This window comes from Triturus cristatus, chromosome 3_2 (assembly GCF_964204655.1).
Source record: "Triturus cristatus chromosome 3_2, aTriCri1.1, whole genome shotgun sequence".
Lineage (NCBI taxonomy): Eukaryota > Metazoa > Chordata > Amphibia > Caudata > Salamandridae > Triturus > Triturus cristatus.
In genome coordinates, this window is record NC_140584.1 from 6,493,164 (window position 1) to 6,513,286 (window position 20,123).

The following is a 20,123-nucleotide window of genomic DNA, read 5'->3' on the forward strand; positions in this document are numbered from 1 at the left end:
GTGGGTTCCTCACTTCGCATGGAACTAAAATTCAGCATGGTCAGTTGGTGAACGAGCTCCTTGAGTCACTGACCTTACCGTTACAAGTTGCGATTGTGAAATGCAGTGCACACAAGAAAGTTACTGATGATGTTGGTCGTGGTAATGCATTTGCTGACGAAATCGCAAGAGAAACAGCAAAAGGTGTGATGAATCGAATGTATGTTGCAGGACCTGCAAGATGGGTTGGTGACGTTGGAATGTGTGAAGATACGATAGAGAGTGTGAAGTCTCTTCAGGCTGAAGCTTCAGAGAAAGAGTTGAGTGTATGGAGAGAAAGTACGGGTAAATTGGATGAAAATGGTTGTTGGGTTGACTTGTCAGAACATCAGCGATGGTTGTTACCCGATGCGTATGTGCCTGCAGTGGTGACAATGGCTCATGGAATGGCCCATATTGGTGTGAAAGGGATTTGTAAGTTGTTGGCTCCAGTATGGCAAAATGCTGGAATTCCTAAATGTGCAGAGAATGTGGTCAAGAATTGCATGGTGTGTCTAAAATACAATCCTGGTAGGGGAACCCCAACTCCAGCTGGTCATTTTACGCCTCCAACGTATCCGTTCGAGGTTTTGCAGCTAGATTTCATCCACATGGAAAGATGCAACAATTTGAAATATGTACTCGTTGTTGTTTGTGCCTTTTCAAGGTGGATAGAAGCATACCCTCTAAAAGACAACACAGCCTTATCCACAGCTAAAGCCCTTGTCAAAGAATTCTTCCCTAGGTTTGGAATGCCGAGAATGGTCTGGAGTGATAATGGGAGTGAATTTGTGGGTCGAGTGATGAAAACAGTATGTGAGGGACTAGGTATCCAGCAAAACTTTCACGCTGCCAATCACCCCCAATCAGCTGGACTAGTAGAGTGCTACAATGGCACGCTAAAACTGAAATTGGCCAAAATACAAGCGAGCTCTGGTCTTAAATGGCCTGACGCTCTGCCTTTAGCACTCCTATCAACAAGAATGACTGTGCATTCACGAGTGGGACTTAGTCCTTATGAAATTGTGTTCGGCCGCCAGGCCAACATATGGGGAGTGCCAAGGCCGACAAAATTCAGTGAGATCGAACATCCAGTACTGCTTGATTATTTGTATGAATTGACGGCTAAATTGCGTGTCTTACACCAACAGGTTCACGATACTTTGCCTCAGGTCTCTGAATCTCCAGGACATCCTATTAATCCTGGATCATAGGTGCTGGTCAAAAACTTTCAGCGGACAAAGAATGATGAGCCCCGCTGGACCGGCCCCCATCTCGTCCTTCTCTCAACAAGATCAGCTGTTCGAGTGAAAGGGAAAAAGAACTGAATCCACGGCGTGCACTGTAAGAGGGTCCCTTTGCCTCTACCTTACGACCGGTGGGTCCAGGAGGGGATCGCTGACTCTGAGACTGAGACTGTGCCTCGTTTTTTGCCATTCAGCGATGCACGTGTAAAAGGAACAATTTCTGAACGGGAAAGTGACGACATTCTGCAAGAAGCTGTGCCACCGTCAATTCGATTAAACACTACAGAGCCTGAACTCTTGTTTCAGGACCAGACAGTACCTGGAAAAAGCCGTTATAATTTGAGGTCAAGGACTATGGACAAATAAAATTTCTTTTTTTCTTTGCTATTTTTGGAAAGTGCAGCTCTCTCTCATCTGAGAAACTTTCTTATTTTTGCTTTTTCGAACCGCCATCCGGGTTCAGCTGCAGGGTCGCGGTTGCCCAAGTCTTTGGAGTGCAACTGAAGACGTTAGGTCGACAGTTCTGGTCGGTCTAAGGGAGTTGCCCTGGACTGACAGAAGCATTCTTTAGCATAGAACACCCTACCACCGCGAGCAGCAATTAGAGAGGATGGAGTTTTTCGAGAATGAGAGACCTGCCAAACAGATAGACTTCAAAGCCAGAATGTGTATAATGATGATAAAGAAACGATTTTTTATATTATGTATTTTCATGTTGCTTAGTGTAATAACGTTTTTTATAGGATATGTTTTATCTTCTTTTCATGTGACATTTGCACCCACTACACAGCCCATACCTCCTCCTACTGTTTCCTCGCATTCCTTTCATCCTCTGCCTGAACACGAGTCCGCTAGAAGATTGGAATTTGTTAATAATTCATTCATTCAGCTTCTACACCAACACCAATTAGTAGTGAACACAACTAACTGTTGGGTGTGTGGTCTTATGCCTCATACTACTGATAAAGGAATTCCTTATCTAGTCCTGCCTTTCAGCCATAATGGCTCTGTGTGGGCATATAGAACAATGTTCATGTATGCTCATGAAGCCAATCCCCTACGTTCCGTGAAAGATAATCCTAAGAATAGTGCTCTAGTTAAGGGGATAGTAGATATGATTAAGGAAGATATTTCCTATGAGACTATCCCAAGAGATGAGACACTAGCATATATCGGATGGAACATAACAGGATATGGAGTTACTCTGAGTGAGAACCAGCGAGCAAAGAGATCCTCCCCAATCTGGATTGTACCCCATCAGGGTCACATATGTCTGCAAGGTAGAGGCAAGAATCCCAGAGCTCAGTTAGGGAGAAGTATCTGCGCTGGAACATATGTTTTCGCGTCTCAGACTTCCCCTTCGTTCCTTGCAGCTAAGGGTACCTATTTCATCTGCCATGATAGAGCCTATACATGGTTGCCCCCTGACTTCTCGGGCACATGTTTTGTTTCGTTCCTGTTGCCTCCCACCTACACGACCGCTGCAGATTACCATAAGACAAGGATAGTTAGAGGTGTCATCAGTGAAGAAGACACTGCAGGACAAGAAATTGGAGATTTCATAAAGGGTTCTCTGCCGTTTTGGGGTCCAATGGTCAACAGCAGGAACATAAGGCAATTGACAAGAGTGGTTGAATCCACGGTAGTTGAAACAGCCGGTGCCCTTGGTAATTTGACTGCTGAGCTCCAGTCGGATCGCCTTATGACTCTTCAGAACAGGGTTGCATTAGACGTCATACTTGCAGACCGAGGTGGGGTATGTAGAGTTATCCAATCAAGTTGCTGTGTTTTCATTCCAGATAACGCTCCGACAGTTTACCAGGCCATTTCCAACTTGCATAAGATTTCCGAATCTATTCACGTGGATAAAGGAGATTGGTCATTGATGGGATGGTTCTGGGAACTAATATCCGCCTGGGGTTGGAAGCCTCTGATAGTCATTGGGATGATCTTAGCCATTCTTTTCCTGTTCTGTCTGTGTGTACAGTGTGCTCCTGCAATATGTGGCATCTGTGCTACATCGTGTGTAAGGAAACCTGTATCAAGACACGAGCTAAGTAATAGGATGATGCTACAACAACATCTCCACGACTTTATGGACATAGATCTGGACTCAGACTAGCGTGAATAGAGGTTATTGCCCATGTAAGGGCAAAAGGAGGGTCTGTGGTACTGTAAATTTCGGAACCACGTATTTAACGTGGTTCTACCATGACGAATTTGGTATCAGCAGACCGAGAATGATTAGGATACTATGCACCAGCATTTGCGTCATATTCGAGTGACAAAATCGCCCGAAATCAAGGTTTCCGTCCTGAACCCTCGGGTTCCATTTTAGAACGGCAGCCATTTTATGATTGCCCTCACATGGGCTAAGGACTAAGGCCAAGCATGGGTCTGTAGGACACGCACGCCTTCGCTGACTCCTCTGTGACCTGGGCAAACTAACTCCACTGCCTGAGGCAAAGCCTGTTCGGCCTGTTCTTTTCCTGCGGCAGAGTGAGATTAGTATCAGGGCCCAACATATAACGAAACCTTTTCATCTCACACAAACCATGCCTAATCTTCTACACACCTGTCCCTGTTTCCTTCTTTATGACTTACTTTACGAGAAGGAGGTGCCCGTTTTTATTGGGGGTCCGTCGATATCTGATGAAAGTACTAAGCATTGCGGGGTAATTGATTAAGGACTGGACTAACCGAAAAATGGGCTTGTCATCATGACTCTGCTTTTTCTTTGTAGTGAAAATATGTGAATGATCAACTGTAAAATAAGGAATGTTTGACTAAAGCATAATATTTTGTATAAAAAGAGAAGGCTGGCTTTTGTTAGCGAGCAGTCTCCTGAGAATGTACACCGTGTTGTACTTCTAGGATACCTGTTACTGGCTGCAGCCAATAAATACAATCTTTGACTTCACCGAGAAGACTCTGTGTTTCTGTAGTCTGAAACAGGAAGAACTCGAAGTCTTAGGGTGTGTTCCCTGGCACCGCTGGGTTCTGAAAAACCCAGTACTTCAGCACATTGCTAAAAACAAGTCTGTGCTTAGTAGGCTTTCTGCCGCCGTTGGGAGGAAAGGAAGGGGGCGGGTTTGCCCTGATATGCCCCCAAGCAGGGCAGAAAGACTGTGGCTATGTTTTTGGGGGTAGGGGCATTGGTATGCCCATTCTGGGCAGCCCCCCCACGCATAAAAAAAGCCAGCATAATCGCTGGTGGCTAGTGGCATTTTTTTGGGGAGGTGTGGGCATAGGCATGCCCATTCTGGTCTGACGTCAACCATGAATAAAAAATAAATAAACCCTGAGGCCTAGTGGGCTTTTGCCCCAATATGCCTCCGGGGAGGGGCAGAAAGACTGTGGTAATTGTTTTTGTGGTGGGGGCATTATCATGCCCATTTTGGGCATCCCCCACCCCAACATCAATAAATAAAATCCCTGGTTTCTAGTAGGCTTTCTGGGAGGGCATAAAGACTGACATTTCTCGGGGTGGGGGCATTGCCATGGCCTTTTTTGGAAGCACCCACCCCAACGTCAATAAAAAAAGTCTCTGGTTTCTAGTGGGCTTTCTGCCCCCCGGGGGGCAGATTAGGGGCTACTGCTCCAGTCTGCCCCCTGGGGGGCAGAAAGACTGATATTTCTCCGGGAGGTGGGGGCATTGCCATGCACTTTTTGGGCAGCCCCCACCCCAACGTCAATAAAAAAAAAAATCCTCGGTTTCTAATGGACTTTCTGCCCCCCCCCGGGGAGGCAGATTGGGTGCTACTGTTGTGCCCAAACAAATATGGGGGAGCAAAGGCCCTTGCCCAAGGGGCCGCTCCCCCCTCCCAGGTGCTAGTGGGTAGTTTCCTCATTTGGGATCACCTTCCTGGGGTGATCCCCAAGAAGGTATCCACTAGGGAACGGTATCATTGAAAAGGGGAGATTCTCCCCTTTCCAACAATACCTCTCCCATCTCTTTCGGTGCTTGGGGGGCTGAGATAGCCCCACAAGCACCTAAACTGAGAAACTGAAACTAAGTTTCAGTTTCATTTTTGTTACAATGACGATCATGCGCGCGATCGTTATTACAACAAAATTAAAAAATAGGCCTGGGGAGATTGGGGAATCTCTTCCCCACCTCCCCAGGCAAAAAAAAAAGGGAAATCCCCTTGCTGTCTGCAGCAGAGGGATATTCTGAGCATGTGCTCATGACGGAATGGTTCCGTCATGAGCACACTTGAACTTGTGCTCATGACGGAACCATTCCGTCATGAGCATGGAAGGGGTTAATAGTGAATACTCACACAACTAGTGTGGATGAATGAGGTAATAATAAAAGGGACCGCACAACAACTGTCCCCTTAAGGGTTGATAATTTGCACAGAGATACTGAGTGACAGTGAGCACTGATAGTCTCACTCAGGCACGTTTTTAATACGCATGTAGTGGGATATGCGTGTAATTTTATACTTATTGCCACAACATGGCTTATGACTCTGAGAGCATGACATATGTGTGCACACAGTAATATAAACTACGAATCCCTTTAGTTTCAGGTTATTCTTCACAAAAGCTACATATGGACAAGTATTAACACTACCCTTATATACTTGTTTGGCAGAATTCAGCCATTTGTTAATTTGACCTTTAATCCAGAGAGGTACCATTATGTTACCCTGATGAAATCCCCAGACCTTTGTGGGCCTTAGAGTAGGGCTGAAACATGTTGGTTTGAAATAGGGTCATACGACAATAACAGTCCACATTACCTGCAAGATATTGTTTTTACTTCCCCACCATCTCCAATATTAAAGGGATACCTAGGAGAAAGTGAGGGATTTTTAATCTCTAGTTAACCCCCTGGTCACCCTTCTAATAAGTTTTCCCAGGAATATGGTTGAGGCCATCCTGACCTTTAGGAGTCAGGGTGAACCCAATGATGAAGCATGACACTACTAGAGTGTGTGACGGTTATATTAAAAAGGAATGCTTTCCTTCCCTGCGCTAGTCATGCAAAGCTAGTGTACCCACTTGGGGTGACCCATCCATCTATCCCGTGCTCCTACGTATTGATAAGGACCACCCCCATGATCCTTGGTATGATACTTGTTGGTTTAGCTGATTTATTTGGGAGGACGTATCCCTTCGCTCTCCCTTTATTCAACCCTCTGGATCCAACAAGGTCCTCCTTGTTTGGATCTTTAGTTTATTAAAGTACAGATTGTACCTATTAGATCTGACAGACTTAGTGTGGTTTTTCCCCCAACTTTTTGCCTATCTCCCTCCATTTTTCTAATCTTGTTTTTGCTGGTATTAGGACTCTGTGAACTTTACCATTGCTAACCAGTGCTAAACTGGTTGTGCTCGCTCCAGTAAACATGGTAATATTGGTTCATCCCTATTGAAAATTATTAATTTACTTATAAGTACCTAGTAAAGAGGTACCCCTTGTAACTTATGCTTGTAATTTAACTCCTACTAGTGAGCCTGCAGCAGTGATTGTGTCACCCTCTTAAGAAGCACTTTAACCATGTCTCAGGCCTCCCACTGCAGAGCCTGTTACACAGCCATGTCGATCTGGCAAAACAACCCTTTTGTGAGGCCCAAACCTTCCCTTTTTATTTGTGGCTGGAATTTGTAATTCCGCCAGCAGAATAGGAGAGATTTGGTAATTCTGTGTTACTCATGTAATGCGGAATTACTAAAAAATTCCACCGCTCCGTCGGTGAAATTAATCATTCAGTGCTACTTTATTACCCCAGAGTGGTGTTCCATCTAGCAGATGTCTGCGAATTTGGGAAGGAGGTGCGTTGTCTCTAACGTGTCTGCTCCTTAATGCACTGTATCTGTCTGCCCACTCCCCTCTGGGACGGTGGGAATGTGAAGAGTCGACAGGGGCGTCCAGCAAAGGGTCGGGCCTCAAAACCCATGCTATGTTTTTTAGCTCACAAACAAGAGATATGACTGATGTATCGGAATGCATTTCCTTTCACAAACCAGAACATGTAAGCAAAAGGTGAGAGGAACATTTGAAAACGAACAACAAAATACAGCGTGAAAGGAAATAATGTTAAGGAAATAATGTAAAGCCGAACAGAAAAGACCCCTTTCATGATCGTAATGTTACAGGAGAATTGATTTGATTAATATCATACAATACGGGGTTTGGCGCACAACAATGCTGTATGTCCCAAAATTACTTCTGATTTTAAAAGGGGATTTTTTTCTGTGGCAGCTGCTTGTAAACAAAGCACTAGCAACAACTACTAGCTTCAGCTACTAATGATAAAGGCGTGCTTAGTTTTTGTAGAGGTGGGCGTAACTCCACGGAATCTCACAGAGTTTTTATGTAACTTCACGGAATTCCGCAGTGTAAAACTCTGCAAGTTCCTCTCACTCCTACTTTTTATACATAGGTTCTCTGCATTAAGTGACCTTGAGGGAATAGACTGACTGGGCAATACACCTGTGGTTGGGAAGGCATTATCTGCTGTCTCATCTGCGAATAAGCCTCATTGTGATATTGTTCCCCCCTCTGATATTATTTTGAAATCCGGGGATTCTACTTTGAGAATTATGAACTGGAATGTAGCCAGTCTCCAGTCTAAAATTACATCATCTGAATGGTTAACTTTAATAAGGAAGAGTGACGTACTTATGCTTCAGGAGACCTGGTACTAATCGATGGGTTTGACTGCAACAGCACTCCAACAACGCCCTCTCGGTGTGGGCGGGCATCGGGTGGCCTGGCCATTTGTGTGAATCTCTTGGCCAGAGGTAGTGTTAAGATCATAGCATCTAGTAGTATTAGTTTTCAGGTCTTGAGTTTCACTAGGGGCACCATTTTTTTAAATACATTTTTAGAATAACGATTTTAACAATTAACTCAACAACAATATTCCTGATTATATGTCATCTCTTCGGGAAGAGGTCACTACTAACGGGCTACTGGCAGGGTTTGGTTTGGCTGGAGACTTTAATGCCAGGATTCCCACTAACACTAACGTTTTACCCACTTCTAGTTTAGTCACAGGAAGCAACACCGTAGAATATGTTAATGATGTAGAAACAAGAGGGTTGGAGTTGATGAATTACCTGGTTCCCAGGATTTATATACCGGGATGGATATTGTTGGCAGCATTGATCACTCAATACCTACTTATAGAGGCAGAGGTTGTTACTCAAGAATACATTATTTCTTTTTATCATTAAATCTGTTAAATGTTGTATTATCTGGAAATATGGGGACCATACCTCCATTGAGGCTTAATTTACTTTGACCCCTAAGCCAACCTTGAGAAAGGAATGTAGAGCGACTCATTTGCAACCAACTAGAGATGGTTTATGGCTGGAGTGGAGAACAGTTGAGTCCACACTACTTTTTCAAACCATGGTTAATGAGAATCTAAACCGACTTGTCTAACCGATAAAGACTCTGAATGCCAAGTGGCCCCGGCTTTTTACCCAGCTTGCCCTGTTTGATCATTACACGCAGCGTTTTGTGTCCCTGAGGCAGGCCCACCATTAGGCCTAGATTGTTTAGCTATGATTGGTCTGAGGCCAACCTCCGACTGCATGAACCACTTACAGCTACCTCTAGGGATTCCTCGGAAGTGGCACTCTGATGTAAGTAATATAAGGAGGCTACATCAAGGAGGAAGTGGGAAGTGCTGCAACACCATTGGGATACTCCTGGCACATAGCCAAAGGAATCTGGGAGGCCCATTTCACTAAAAGCTATGCTGCTAAGGAAGCTCCAGAACCCATGGATGAGGAGCATGACCTAGGAAGCTTCAGGTATCCCTGGCTGAGGTGGAAGATGCTATTGGGCAAAGTATACAGGGTAAGAGTCCAGACCCAGATGGAGTTCAATTTGATTTAATTAAGTATATCCCTGAATTCTGGGCTCTCTTATTGGTAAATGTCTTTAATGGCTTGTCCCATTCCCCATTACCCAGGTCATGGACTTCTTTCATTATTGTGCCATTTTTTAAAAAGGGGGACCAAACCCAGCGTAGTTGTTAAAAGCCCATTTCTTTAATTGACACCACAGTAAAGATGTTTGGGAGGGTATTATATAATATTAGAGAAGGAGCAGAAGATAAGTCCATTCTGTACTCACACCAATGGGCTTCGAGTTGGAACCATGGAACAATGTCTAAATTTAAGTCTCATTATTGGGAAATATACTGTTGCCAAACAAACACCTTTGTATGTGGCTTTTATAGACTTGACTTCAGCTTTTGATTGTGTTGATCGCTCAAAGTAGTGGTAAAATCTTCTTGCTCAGGGGCTGGACGAAACACTAGTGCACTTTATTCTATATTTGCACAGGGATCACAGTCTGATTAACTGCAGATGTTGAGGTCATGTCAGATATAGGTGTGTTTAGTGGAGTTAGACAAGGATGCATTTTAGCGTCACTTTCATTTATCCTATATATTATTAATTCCATCAGTTTAAAAAAAAAATCACATCAGATGTACCAAATATTAAAGGCTCCACATTACGCTCATTCCTGTATACGGAAGATGCTGTCTTGATGGCACGCAGACAGAGTGCCCTGAAACTACTAGTTCATCAAGGCTTTGGGGACTTTATGGGATCCCGTGACCTGCAGACTAATTATAACAAATCATATATTATGGCCTGTGGCCCTAAGAAACATTGGGGCATATTTACAATAGAAGGGACAGAGCGGGGCGCTAGCCTTCTTGGCATAACGGCAGGCCACTTCTGAAATACAGAGCTGCATCACATTTACAACAATTTTGGCGCAGTGCAACCTTTCGTTTCCCCTTGTGCTTGCGCTATATTTAGCTGCCTAGTGCCAACGCAGGCACCCTTGCACCATAGTGCAAGGTTGTCTGCGTTACAGGGGAAGATTGTTTATGTGCATGAAGGAGTTCCTTCCTGCACATAAACAATCTTTAAATGGTGTTTTGTAACTTCAATGTGTGCTGCTTAATGCAGCACACATAGAAGTTGCAAAACGTCATATTTTTTAATAATTGTTTATGTGCAGGAAGGCACACCTTCCAGCACATAAACAATCAATAGGGTTTTATTGTTTCCACGTGTATTGCACAACACAGCACACATGGAAACAGCAAAAACAAGGAGAAATTAAACATTTCTCCTCGTTGCACCAGAGTAAGACCAGGATTTCCCTGGTCTTAATTTTGGCGCTGCCCCATATTTACACCACCCTTGTAAATGTGGGGCAGAGTCAAAATCAATGGGTGTTGCGGTGGAGCGTCCACTGCAATGCCCTCCCCTTACACGCTAAGTAGAGTGTGAAAGGGTGCCTTATTTACAAGGCAGTGTTAATCCACGTTAAGTGGCTTAACGCTGCCTTGTAAATAAGAGGAAGCCCCTATCACCACCACAACGTCTTGAAAAGTGACGTTATGGTGGCGATAGGGGCTTGTAAATATGCCTCATTGTTTATCTATCCTTTTAAAAGGTAATGGTGCTTTGAAGTGCACCAGCACTTTCTCTTATTTAGGCATTACATTCGCTGCCACTGGCTCTTGGGCACCCCACATTGCATTTAGCAGGACAAAACCTACAAAGGCAATTGGCTCTTTATCTATATCTGTATACATCTTTATCTTTATCTCCCGCAACCTAATGGTGGGGGTGCTATACTGCCTCTACTACAAATGTATAAAACTCAATGCGTACCCACTGCTAAGTATGGGGCTTAAGTCTGAGGCCTTCATAAATGCAACACTATACAGACTGAAAAATATATAAGTTCTGTAGAAAGGTCTTAATGGCACCCATTTCATCATCCCATTTAATTTGTCACAGCGAATTGGGTATCGCCCACCATTATTATGGTTGATTGTCTGGAAAAACAAAAAAGCAACCCTCACTAGAGACATTATTACAGATTCCCATCGCTGGGACAAAGGTCTCAAGATCCCTTGGCTCGCCAGCGTGGAATCTAGTTCGGTTAATTTGCAACAGGACTTCTCTGAACCCAAGAGGCATCTTAGTAAAAGACCGTTACGGAAGGCCCTGATTGATTTAGCCATTACAGAAGAAATGCTCACTGAAAGATGGAAAACTAGTGTTGCCACCTACACATAATCCGTATCACTTGGCCAGATAGCTGGATATATGCCTAGGACAACAGTGGAAACAGAGCCTATTGTTCTGCATTAAAGCTGGCACAATTAAATATTTATTATTTTTTCCTTTGGGTTTTAATACTAATCTTTATCTCTTGCCATGACACTGCGATGGGAATTTCGGTCAAACTATGTTGCATTTACATTGTTTTGTGGATTTTATACAATGTATGATAGGTATTTTCTGATCCTCCTTATGCAGAAACATTGCATTAATAATCTCAGAGACGCTTCAAATGTTCTTCTTCAACTAATTTATGATGATGTGATAATCCATGTAGGTGCTTGCCTGAGAGCGGTGGTCTGAGCTCGTGTCTCCATGAACACTGACTAGATTTGCTGCAATTATTGAAGTATCGCTTTGAACATGGTCGCCAGGGAAACAAACTTTTAACAGTTTTATTGTTTTTACTTATCTTATGTTATTCTATTTTTCATTTTATTGTATGTCTGTACTTTTATGAATACCGTCAGTATTCGAATAAAGTTTATTGAATTGAATTTCAGGAAAGCTGGCTACAATCAGCAGGCACGGACAGACTCTAATTCTGCCAACAAGAACAATTGCAGCTCCACTCTGTGTAGGTGTGTATATGTGCACGAAAAAGAGAGTATGTGTAAAGGCATGTGTGAGACAATTTAAAAGCAAGAATGTGTGTGTATGTGAGTAGGACTGAGAAAGAAAAGTAACATAGTGTAAGAGTTGCGTGTGCAAGTGACAGAATGCCCTGGTTACTTCCCGGTAATCTTCCTTACTCTAAGTCTTTGTCTTCCTTGATGCAGTCCTTACATATTAGATATTTCTCCTTTCTGGCAGAACCAATTCCCTAGCTAAAACCAAAAAGTTCCCCCAAGATGACCCCCATTAACCAGGAGCCACCACAAAAGTGAGGAACTAATGAAGCACTTCCTGTAACATACCACGCAAAGGCCACAAGACAAACAGCAAAATAGGAAATAGTCAATTGTCATGCCCAGGCGGGAGGAAGGGCAGGACTCAGGACTGCATCAAGGAAGACCAGGACTCAGAGTAATGAAGATTACCAGTAAGTACCCAGGGCAGGGGAACAACCTTTACAACGCAACTGTTACAACGCACTACACTTACAACGCATTTTTTACAACGCATAATCCATTACAACGCACTACACTTACAACGCATGACACTACAACGCATTTTTAAAAACTACCTTTACAACGCATTCCATTACAACGCCTACCATTACAACGCATAATATTACACTACACTATCCAACACTTACCCTACTGTTGCACCCCCTGGAGTTAGAGTAGTAATTTTTACCCCTATACTATCCAACACTTACCCTACTGTTGCACCCCCTGGAGTTAGAATAGCAATTTGTACCCCTATACTATCCAACACTTACCCTACTGTTGCACCCCCTGGAGTTAGAATAGCAATTTTTACCCCTATACTATCCAACACTTACCCTACTGTTGCACCCCCTGGAGTTAGAATAGTAATTTTTACCCCTATACTATCCAACACTTACCCTACTGTTGCACCCCCTGGAGTTAGAATAGTAATTTTTACCCCTATACTATCCAACATTTACCCTACTGTTGCACCCCCTGGAGTTAGAAAAGTAATTTTTACCCCTATACTATCCAACACTTACCCTACTGTTGCACCCCCTGGAGTTAGAATAGTAATTTTTACCCCTATACTATCCAACACTTACCCTACTGTTGCACCCCCTGGAGTTAGAATAGTAATTGTTACCCCTATACTATCCAACACTTACCCTACTGTTGCACCCCCTGGAGTTAGAATAGTAATTTTTACCCCTATACTATCCAACACTTACCCTACTGTTGCACCCCCTGGAGTTAGAATAGTAATTTTTACCCCTATACTATCCAACATTTACCCTACTGTTGCACCCCCTGGAGTTAGAAAAGTAATTTTTACCCCTATACTATCTAATACTTACCTTAAATGCAATGTTATATTATGCGTTGTAATGGTATGCGTTGTAAAGGTAGTTTTTAAAAATGCGTTGTAGTGTCATGCGTTGTAAGTGTAGTGCGTTGTAATGGATTATGCGTTGTAAAAAATGCGTTGTAAGTGCATGCGTTGTAAAAGTGTGCGTTGTAACGTCATACATCCCCCAGGGCATTACCCCCTTGTCCGTCTTCCTGGATGCAGTCTTTATATATAAGACAATACCCATGCAAACCGGTGACTATTTCCAGACACTAAGATTTTTAAAAAACACACCAATGATCCACATAAGAAGCTGAATCGAATCAGATTTAAAACAACATACAAAGGAAACTGCTTTTCATGATACAAAACTAGCAGATACCCTCCACTGCCGACAGGACAGGATCCCCAAAGGAGGAAGAAAAATGCCCACCCAATTGTAACCGATAGTGCGACAGAAAAGTGTGATGGGAACTCCAAGTTGCCGCAGTACACACATCCCTCAAAGAGGCAATAAGAAAGACTGCCCATGAGGTAGTGACACCACTAGTAGAACGATCTTGCAGCTGCACAGGAGAAGAATACCCAAACACCTGGTAAACCCTCATGAGGCAGACTTAATCCACCACAAAATGGTAGCAGTAGAAAGACGTGAACACTAATTGGTAAGACCAAAGGTAACAAAAAGGGAATCAGACTTCTGAAAGGAAGAATAATGTTCCAATCAAATGGTCAAAGCCCTGCAAAGATCTAGGGAATGCAAACTAACTTCTCAGCTGAAGAAGGTTCAGGAAAGAAAACCGGAAGGGCAATGTCCTCCGAACAATGAAATTGAGAAGGAACCTTAGGAAGCAAAGCTAGATTTGATGAAGAACAACTTTATCCAGAAGGAAATGGATAAAAAGAGAAACTGACATTAAATGGCACCAATTTCTCGCACCTTTCTCCCTGAACACACAGCAACCAGAAACCCCACCTTATCTGTCAGAAAATGTAAAGAAACTGCATCCAGTGGCTCAAAAGGATGACCCGTCAGAGCCTGGATCACCAGAGGCAAATCCCAGGGAGGAACAGGAGGATGGGTATCTGGCTTTTGCAGAAAGAAACCCCTAAGGAGATTAGAGGCCAAAGGCACAACCTTGGAGAGATCATCCCCTCTAAAAGCTCTAAGAGCCAACTACTGTGCTCTACGGGTCGAAACCACCATACCTAAGACGAATGAAAAATGTCCTAGCTTTTGTAACAGAAAGTTTCAATTCTATTAAGGACATGAAGGCGAGGATTAGGTTAATTCTTTCTGCTTTAATTCAGCCAACAACCATAAATATCAATAGGACTTTATTTCCCATGAAGTCTATAGCAAAAAACAGTCAAGTTTGTAACATAGTCCATTAGCCAATCAGGCTGGGATAATAACAGCCCATGATTCCAGATACCCGTCCTCTTTCTTCCTGCGATAAAGCCGACTGCAGAAGTTGTTCAGTCCTGCTTCGAAGACTCCGCACCTGCGGTCAGAAAAAGGAGTCGTAACAACCTGCACTAGAGGAGGCTATTGAACATATCATTATACGCCACTCATAACCGAACAGGAAAAAGCTTTACTTGACATCATGTCAAACCGGGCGGGTCCAGGTACACCCTGAGGGAGGGCTAATCCTTGCCTCCGTGTCCTATATAGAATTGAAACTTTCCGTTACGAAAGCTAGGAAATTTTTCATTCTATTTCAGGACCCAGAGGCGAGGATTAGGCTAGTTCAAAGCGTATCTACCACTAGGGCCGCTATGGAGGAAACTGGCTTGAAGTAAAACCTCTTAAAGGTTAAGTCTGACGACCAGTCTGCCGCATTCAAGATATCCTCCAAGCGGGCACCTAGCGTGAAAGCCTTGGAAGCGATGGCACCTCTTGCTGAGTGGGCTCCGAAACCTTGGTTTCATCAAAGCAATTAGGAGCCGATGTTCCCCATGCGGTCGGACGTCCTCCGTCATGGCCTCATAAGCCTTGATACATCTGACAACGCAGAGCTTGGGACAGTCCGGAAAGGCCGGGTAGAAGATAATCCAAGATTGGCACTTGGTACGTCGGGACACATGAAAGGTGACCCCATCCGGGGTGAAGGACCTCCCAGAAATGTCCAGAGCCCTGATGTCCGAGAATGGTCTACAGGACACCAAACATAACAGCATCGCCAGCTTCGAAGAAAGCTGTTTGCACGTCAAGTACTTGTTGCTGGGCCATTCTGACAGCAGACGCTAAACTTTGTTTACGTCCCAGAGGACCGAATATCGTAGTTCTGGGGGAAGGCACAGGTGAATGCCCCGAAGGAACTTTCTCACCAACGGATGGTCCCCCACCGGATGATCTGCTATCACAGCATGGCCCTCTGAGATCGTGGACAAAAAGGTGTTAATCATCCTGTTTGCCAAGCCCTCCGAAGCCAGAGAGGCTAAGAAGTTAAGGATGTGAACAACATCTGCTCCCACAGGATGCAGACTCCATTGCAGAAACCAACGCATCCACTGAGACCAGGCTGACCCATAGCGTTTAACTGTGCCGTCGGACCATGCTCGAGATAGGAGCTCTGCAGCATGTCGCAAAAGTGCCAGGACTTTCCATTGAGACCGGTAATCCTCCATGCCATCAGGGATAGGGAGCATTCACTATCGGGGGATGAGGATAGCCTTCTGGATCGAGCAAGAGATGAGGAAGCTGGGGTAGACGGATTGAAGAAGCCCAGGAAAGTTCCATCAGAACTGGAAACCAAGCTTACGCTCTCCAGACCGGGGTGATCACTAGGCCTGGGCCAAAATTCCGTTCCGTTCGCGGAAGTTGCGATATTTTGGCATTCTCGCGTTCCGCGGAAAGCGCGAAAATGTCAAAATTTCCGCATTCCGCAGCTTAGCGATAATTTTTTTCTTGCTCGCGCTGTAAAACAATACATTCTCGCGCGCGCGCGATCGCCTTACCTGAATCCCTGCGTTCTCCGACAAGTTTTCTTGACCCGGTCGCGTTCTCCACGAGATGTTGGATTTTGGTAGCCATTTTGCGCTGTCTCGCGAGAGTTCGCGGCCGCATTCAAGTCATTTTTCACGCGATCACGTCATTTGTCGCGCGATCAGGTATTTCTTCTCGCGATCATGCACCGCGCGAGTATGAGAAGATTGAGATCTCGAACATGTCATTCTACATCGCGAGCCAGAGAATGAGGACGCGGGCACATGAAATCGAACGCGAACAGGAGAAAGAGACCGCGAACACGTCATATCCAACGCGACAGGGACAAAGAAGAGAACGCGATCATATCGTTTTCGACACGCCGGCGGAAGTAATGTGAAGCTGGAGAACTCAACAATGTAAAATTTACAATTTGGAGAGGAATATCGGCTCTAGCAGCATGAAACCATCTGCAAATACTGATTTTGGATGAAAAGAACTCCTTACATTCACATTTGGCTTTCCTTTTTTGTGCAAGGACTCCAGGAGTCATTTTTTTTTTACAAAGTGGAGAGAGGGAGGAAGTGACACAGATTCTCCAACTTCCTGTTCCTGTCCAGCAGGCTCCTCCCAGTGCTTTGTCCATCTCCTGCTCATTCTGCCTTTGGATTTGGAGCTGGAAAGATCTCTCTTTTTGTCTGCTGCATCATTGCAATTGGATTTCAGGATTTTTGGAATAGGATATTTTACAAGTAAGTGGTTGTTGTGTTTGATTGTGGGCATTGCAGTTGTTGTGTAACTACAATTTATTTTTGATAATTAATTATCATCATTCCTTTTTTTTTTTTTTAATTTATTTTAATTTTGTGGGTTGTAGTAGTAGGCCCGAGCTAGCCATGGGCATGGCCTCATGGGTGTGTGTGTGCATGATGAAGCAACTCTTCCTTTTGTTTTTTGAATATATTTCATTTTCAATCACATTTAGGGCATGGATGGCATTGGATTGAGTTGGGGAAGTGTGTATTTTGGGGTGGCCTTGCTGATGTTGTTGGGGCTCTCCATGTGGCTGGTGGCCATTTTGAGGCCTAGGCCTGCAAGCTTGCCTGGCCTTGTCTGCCAGCAGGCCTGCTTTCATCCACTGCTACCAGAGCAGGTAGCCACAGCTTTAGTAATCTACTGTTTTCTGTGTGTTCTGTTGATTTTAGACATCATTTTGGGCATGGATGGCATTGGATTGAGTTGGGGAAGTGTGTATTTTGGGGTGGCCTTGCTGATGTTGTTGGGGCTCGCCATGTGGCTGGTGGCCATTTTGAGGCCTAGGCCTGCAAGCTTGCCTGGCCTTGTCTGCCAGCAGGCCTGCTTTCATCCACTGCTACCAGAGCAGGTAGCCACAGCTTTAGTAATCTACTGTTTTCTGTGTGTTCTGTTGATTTTAGACATCATTTTGGGCATGGATGCCATTGGATTGAGTTGGGGAAGTGTGTATTTTGGGGTGGCCTTGCTGATGTTGTTGGGGCTCTCCATGTGGCTGGTGGCCATTTTGAGGCCTAGGCCTGCAAGCTTGCCTGCCCTTGTCTGCCAGCAGGCCTGCTTTCATCCACTGCTACCAGAGCAGGTAGCCACAGCTTTAGTAATCTACTGTTTTCTGTGTGTTCTGTTGATTTTAGACATCATTTTGGGCATGGATGGCATTGGATTGAGTTGGGGAAGTGTGTATTTTGGGGTGGCCTTGCTGATGTTGTTGGGGCTCGCCATGTGGCTGGTGGCCATTTTGAGGCCTAGGCCTGCAAGCTTGCCTGGCCTTGTCTGCCAGCAGGCCTGCTTTCATCCACTGCTACCAGAGCAGGTAGCCACAGCTTTAGTAATCTACTGTTTTCTGTGTGTTCTGTTGATTTTAGACATCATTTTGGGCATGGATGCCATTGGATTGAGTTGGGGAAGTGTGTATTTTGGGGTGGCCTTGCTGATGTTGTTGGGGCTCTCCATGTGGCTGGTGGCCATTTTGAGGCCTAGGCCTGCAAGCTTGCCTGGCCTTGTCTGCCAGCAGGCCTGCTTTCATCCACTGCTACCAGAGCAGGTAGCCACAGCTTTAGTAATCTACTGTTTTCTGTGTGTTCTGTTGATTTTAGACATCATTTTGGGCATGGATGGCATTGGATTGAGTTGGGGAAGTGTGTATTTTGGGGTGGCCTTGCTGATGTTGTTGGGGCTCGCCATGTGGCTGGTGGCCATTTTGAGGCCTAGGCCTGCAAGCTTGCCTGGCCTTGTCTGCCAGCAGGCCTGCTTTCATCCACTGCTACCAGAGCAGGTAGCCACAGCTTTAGTAATCTACTGTTTTCTGTGTGTTCTGTTGATTTTAGACATCATTTTGGGCATGGATGCCATTGGATTGAGTTGGGGAAGTGTGTATTTTGGGGTGGCCTTGCTGATGTTGTTGGGGCTCTCCATGTGGCTGGTGGCCATTTTGAGGCCTAGGCCTGCAAGCTTGCCTGCCCTTGTCTGCCAGCAGGCCTGCTTTCATCCACTGCTACCAGAGCAGGTAGCCACAGCTTTAGTAATCTACTGTTTTCTGTGTGTTCTGTTGATTTTAGACATCATTTTGGGCATGGATGGCATTGGATTGAGTTGGGGAAGTGTGTATTTTGGGGTGGCCTTGCTGATGTTGTTGGGGCTCGCCATGTGGCTGGTGGCCATTTTGAGGCCTAGGCCTGCAAGCTTGCCTGGCCTTGTCTGCCAGCAGGCCTGCTTTCATCCACTGCTACCAGAGCAGGTAGCCACAGCTTTAGTAATCTACTGTTTTCTGTGTGTTCTGTTGATTTTAGACATCATTTTGGGCATGGATGGCATTGGATTGAGTTGGGGAAGTGTGTATTTTGGGGTGGCCTTGCTGATGTTGTTGGGGCGCGCCATGTGGCTGGTGGCCATTTTGAGGCCTAGGCCTGCAAGCTTGCCTGGCCTTGTCTGCCAGCAGGCCAGCTTTCATCCACTGCTACCAGAGCAGGTAGCCACAGCTTTAGTAATCTACTGTTTTCTGTGTGTTCTGTTGATTTTAGACATCATTTTGGGCATGGATGGCATTGGATTGAGTTGGGGAAGTGTGTATTTTGGGGTGGCCTTGCTGTTGTTGTTGGGGCTCTCCATGTGGCTGGTGGCCATTTTGAGGCCTAGGCCTGCAAGCTTGCCTGGCCTTGTCTGCCAGCAGGCCTGCTTTCATCCACTGCTACCAGAGCAGGTAGCCACAGCTTTATTGATCAAGTGTTTTCTATGTGATCTGTTGAATTTTTAGACATCACCTTCCTGAGAGTGTAGTGTGGCTGTACACAGTACTAGTAGTATAACATAGCTCTAGTTAAAAAAAATTCATAAATGGCTAGACTATCTTTTGTTTGCACTAGTACAGTACTAAGTAACTGAACCACAAAAACAAATGCAACATTTCACTGATGTTCTTCTCCTGTCTTCTTTGCTTTTAGGTGCACAAAAGACAGAGTAGGAGGTGTCATCGGCATCACCTGGCTACCCGTTGTACTGCCAGCCAGACAGAAGTCCTGCTGCGCATCACGCCCACGTGTGACCAGAACTTGTTGTGCATCTGCCTCCTGCCTGACGTCGGAATAAGATGGCCCCAAAGAAAGGTACCAGGTCCAGTACCAAGAAAGTTGCTGGTGAGAAGAAGGAACAGAAAAAGGAAGTGCCATTAACCACGACTGGTGGTGTGCCGGCCAAGGTTTTTTTTGGCACCAAAGCGTTGTCCGGGAACCAAGCTGGGAGCAGCACAGCGGTCCAGCAACCCCACCAACCTAGGCCCAAGGGCTTTACTGTCGCAGAGGTAGCCAGTCTACTAACGGGCAGCGATGTTG

The 20,123-nt window shown here is 44.9% G+C and overlaps 2 protein-coding genes across 2 annotated transcripts in view; one reads left to right on the plus strand and one right to left on the minus strand.

The window, feature by feature from the left end:
• Positions 1-20,123, minus strand: part of KIRREL3 (kirre like nephrin family adhesion molecule 3) — a 4,147,526-nt gene that overhangs the window by 1,070,980 nt on the left and 3,056,423 nt on the right. The window lies entirely within an intron of this gene.
• Positions 1,876-3,387, plus strand: LOC146856671 (endogenous retrovirus group PABLB member 1 Env polyprotein-like). The gene has a single exon (XM_085646762.1). The coding sequence runs from the start codon at positions 1,876-1,878 to the stop codon at positions 3,385-3,387; it is 1,512 nt and encodes a 503-aa protein (XP_085502888.1).

Excerpts from the sequence above, each read along its gene's own strand:
- LOC146856671 (XM_085646762.1), top strand. The coding sequence starts at position 1,876 with ATGGAGTTTTTCGAGAATGAGAGACCTGCCAAACAGATAGACTTCAAA.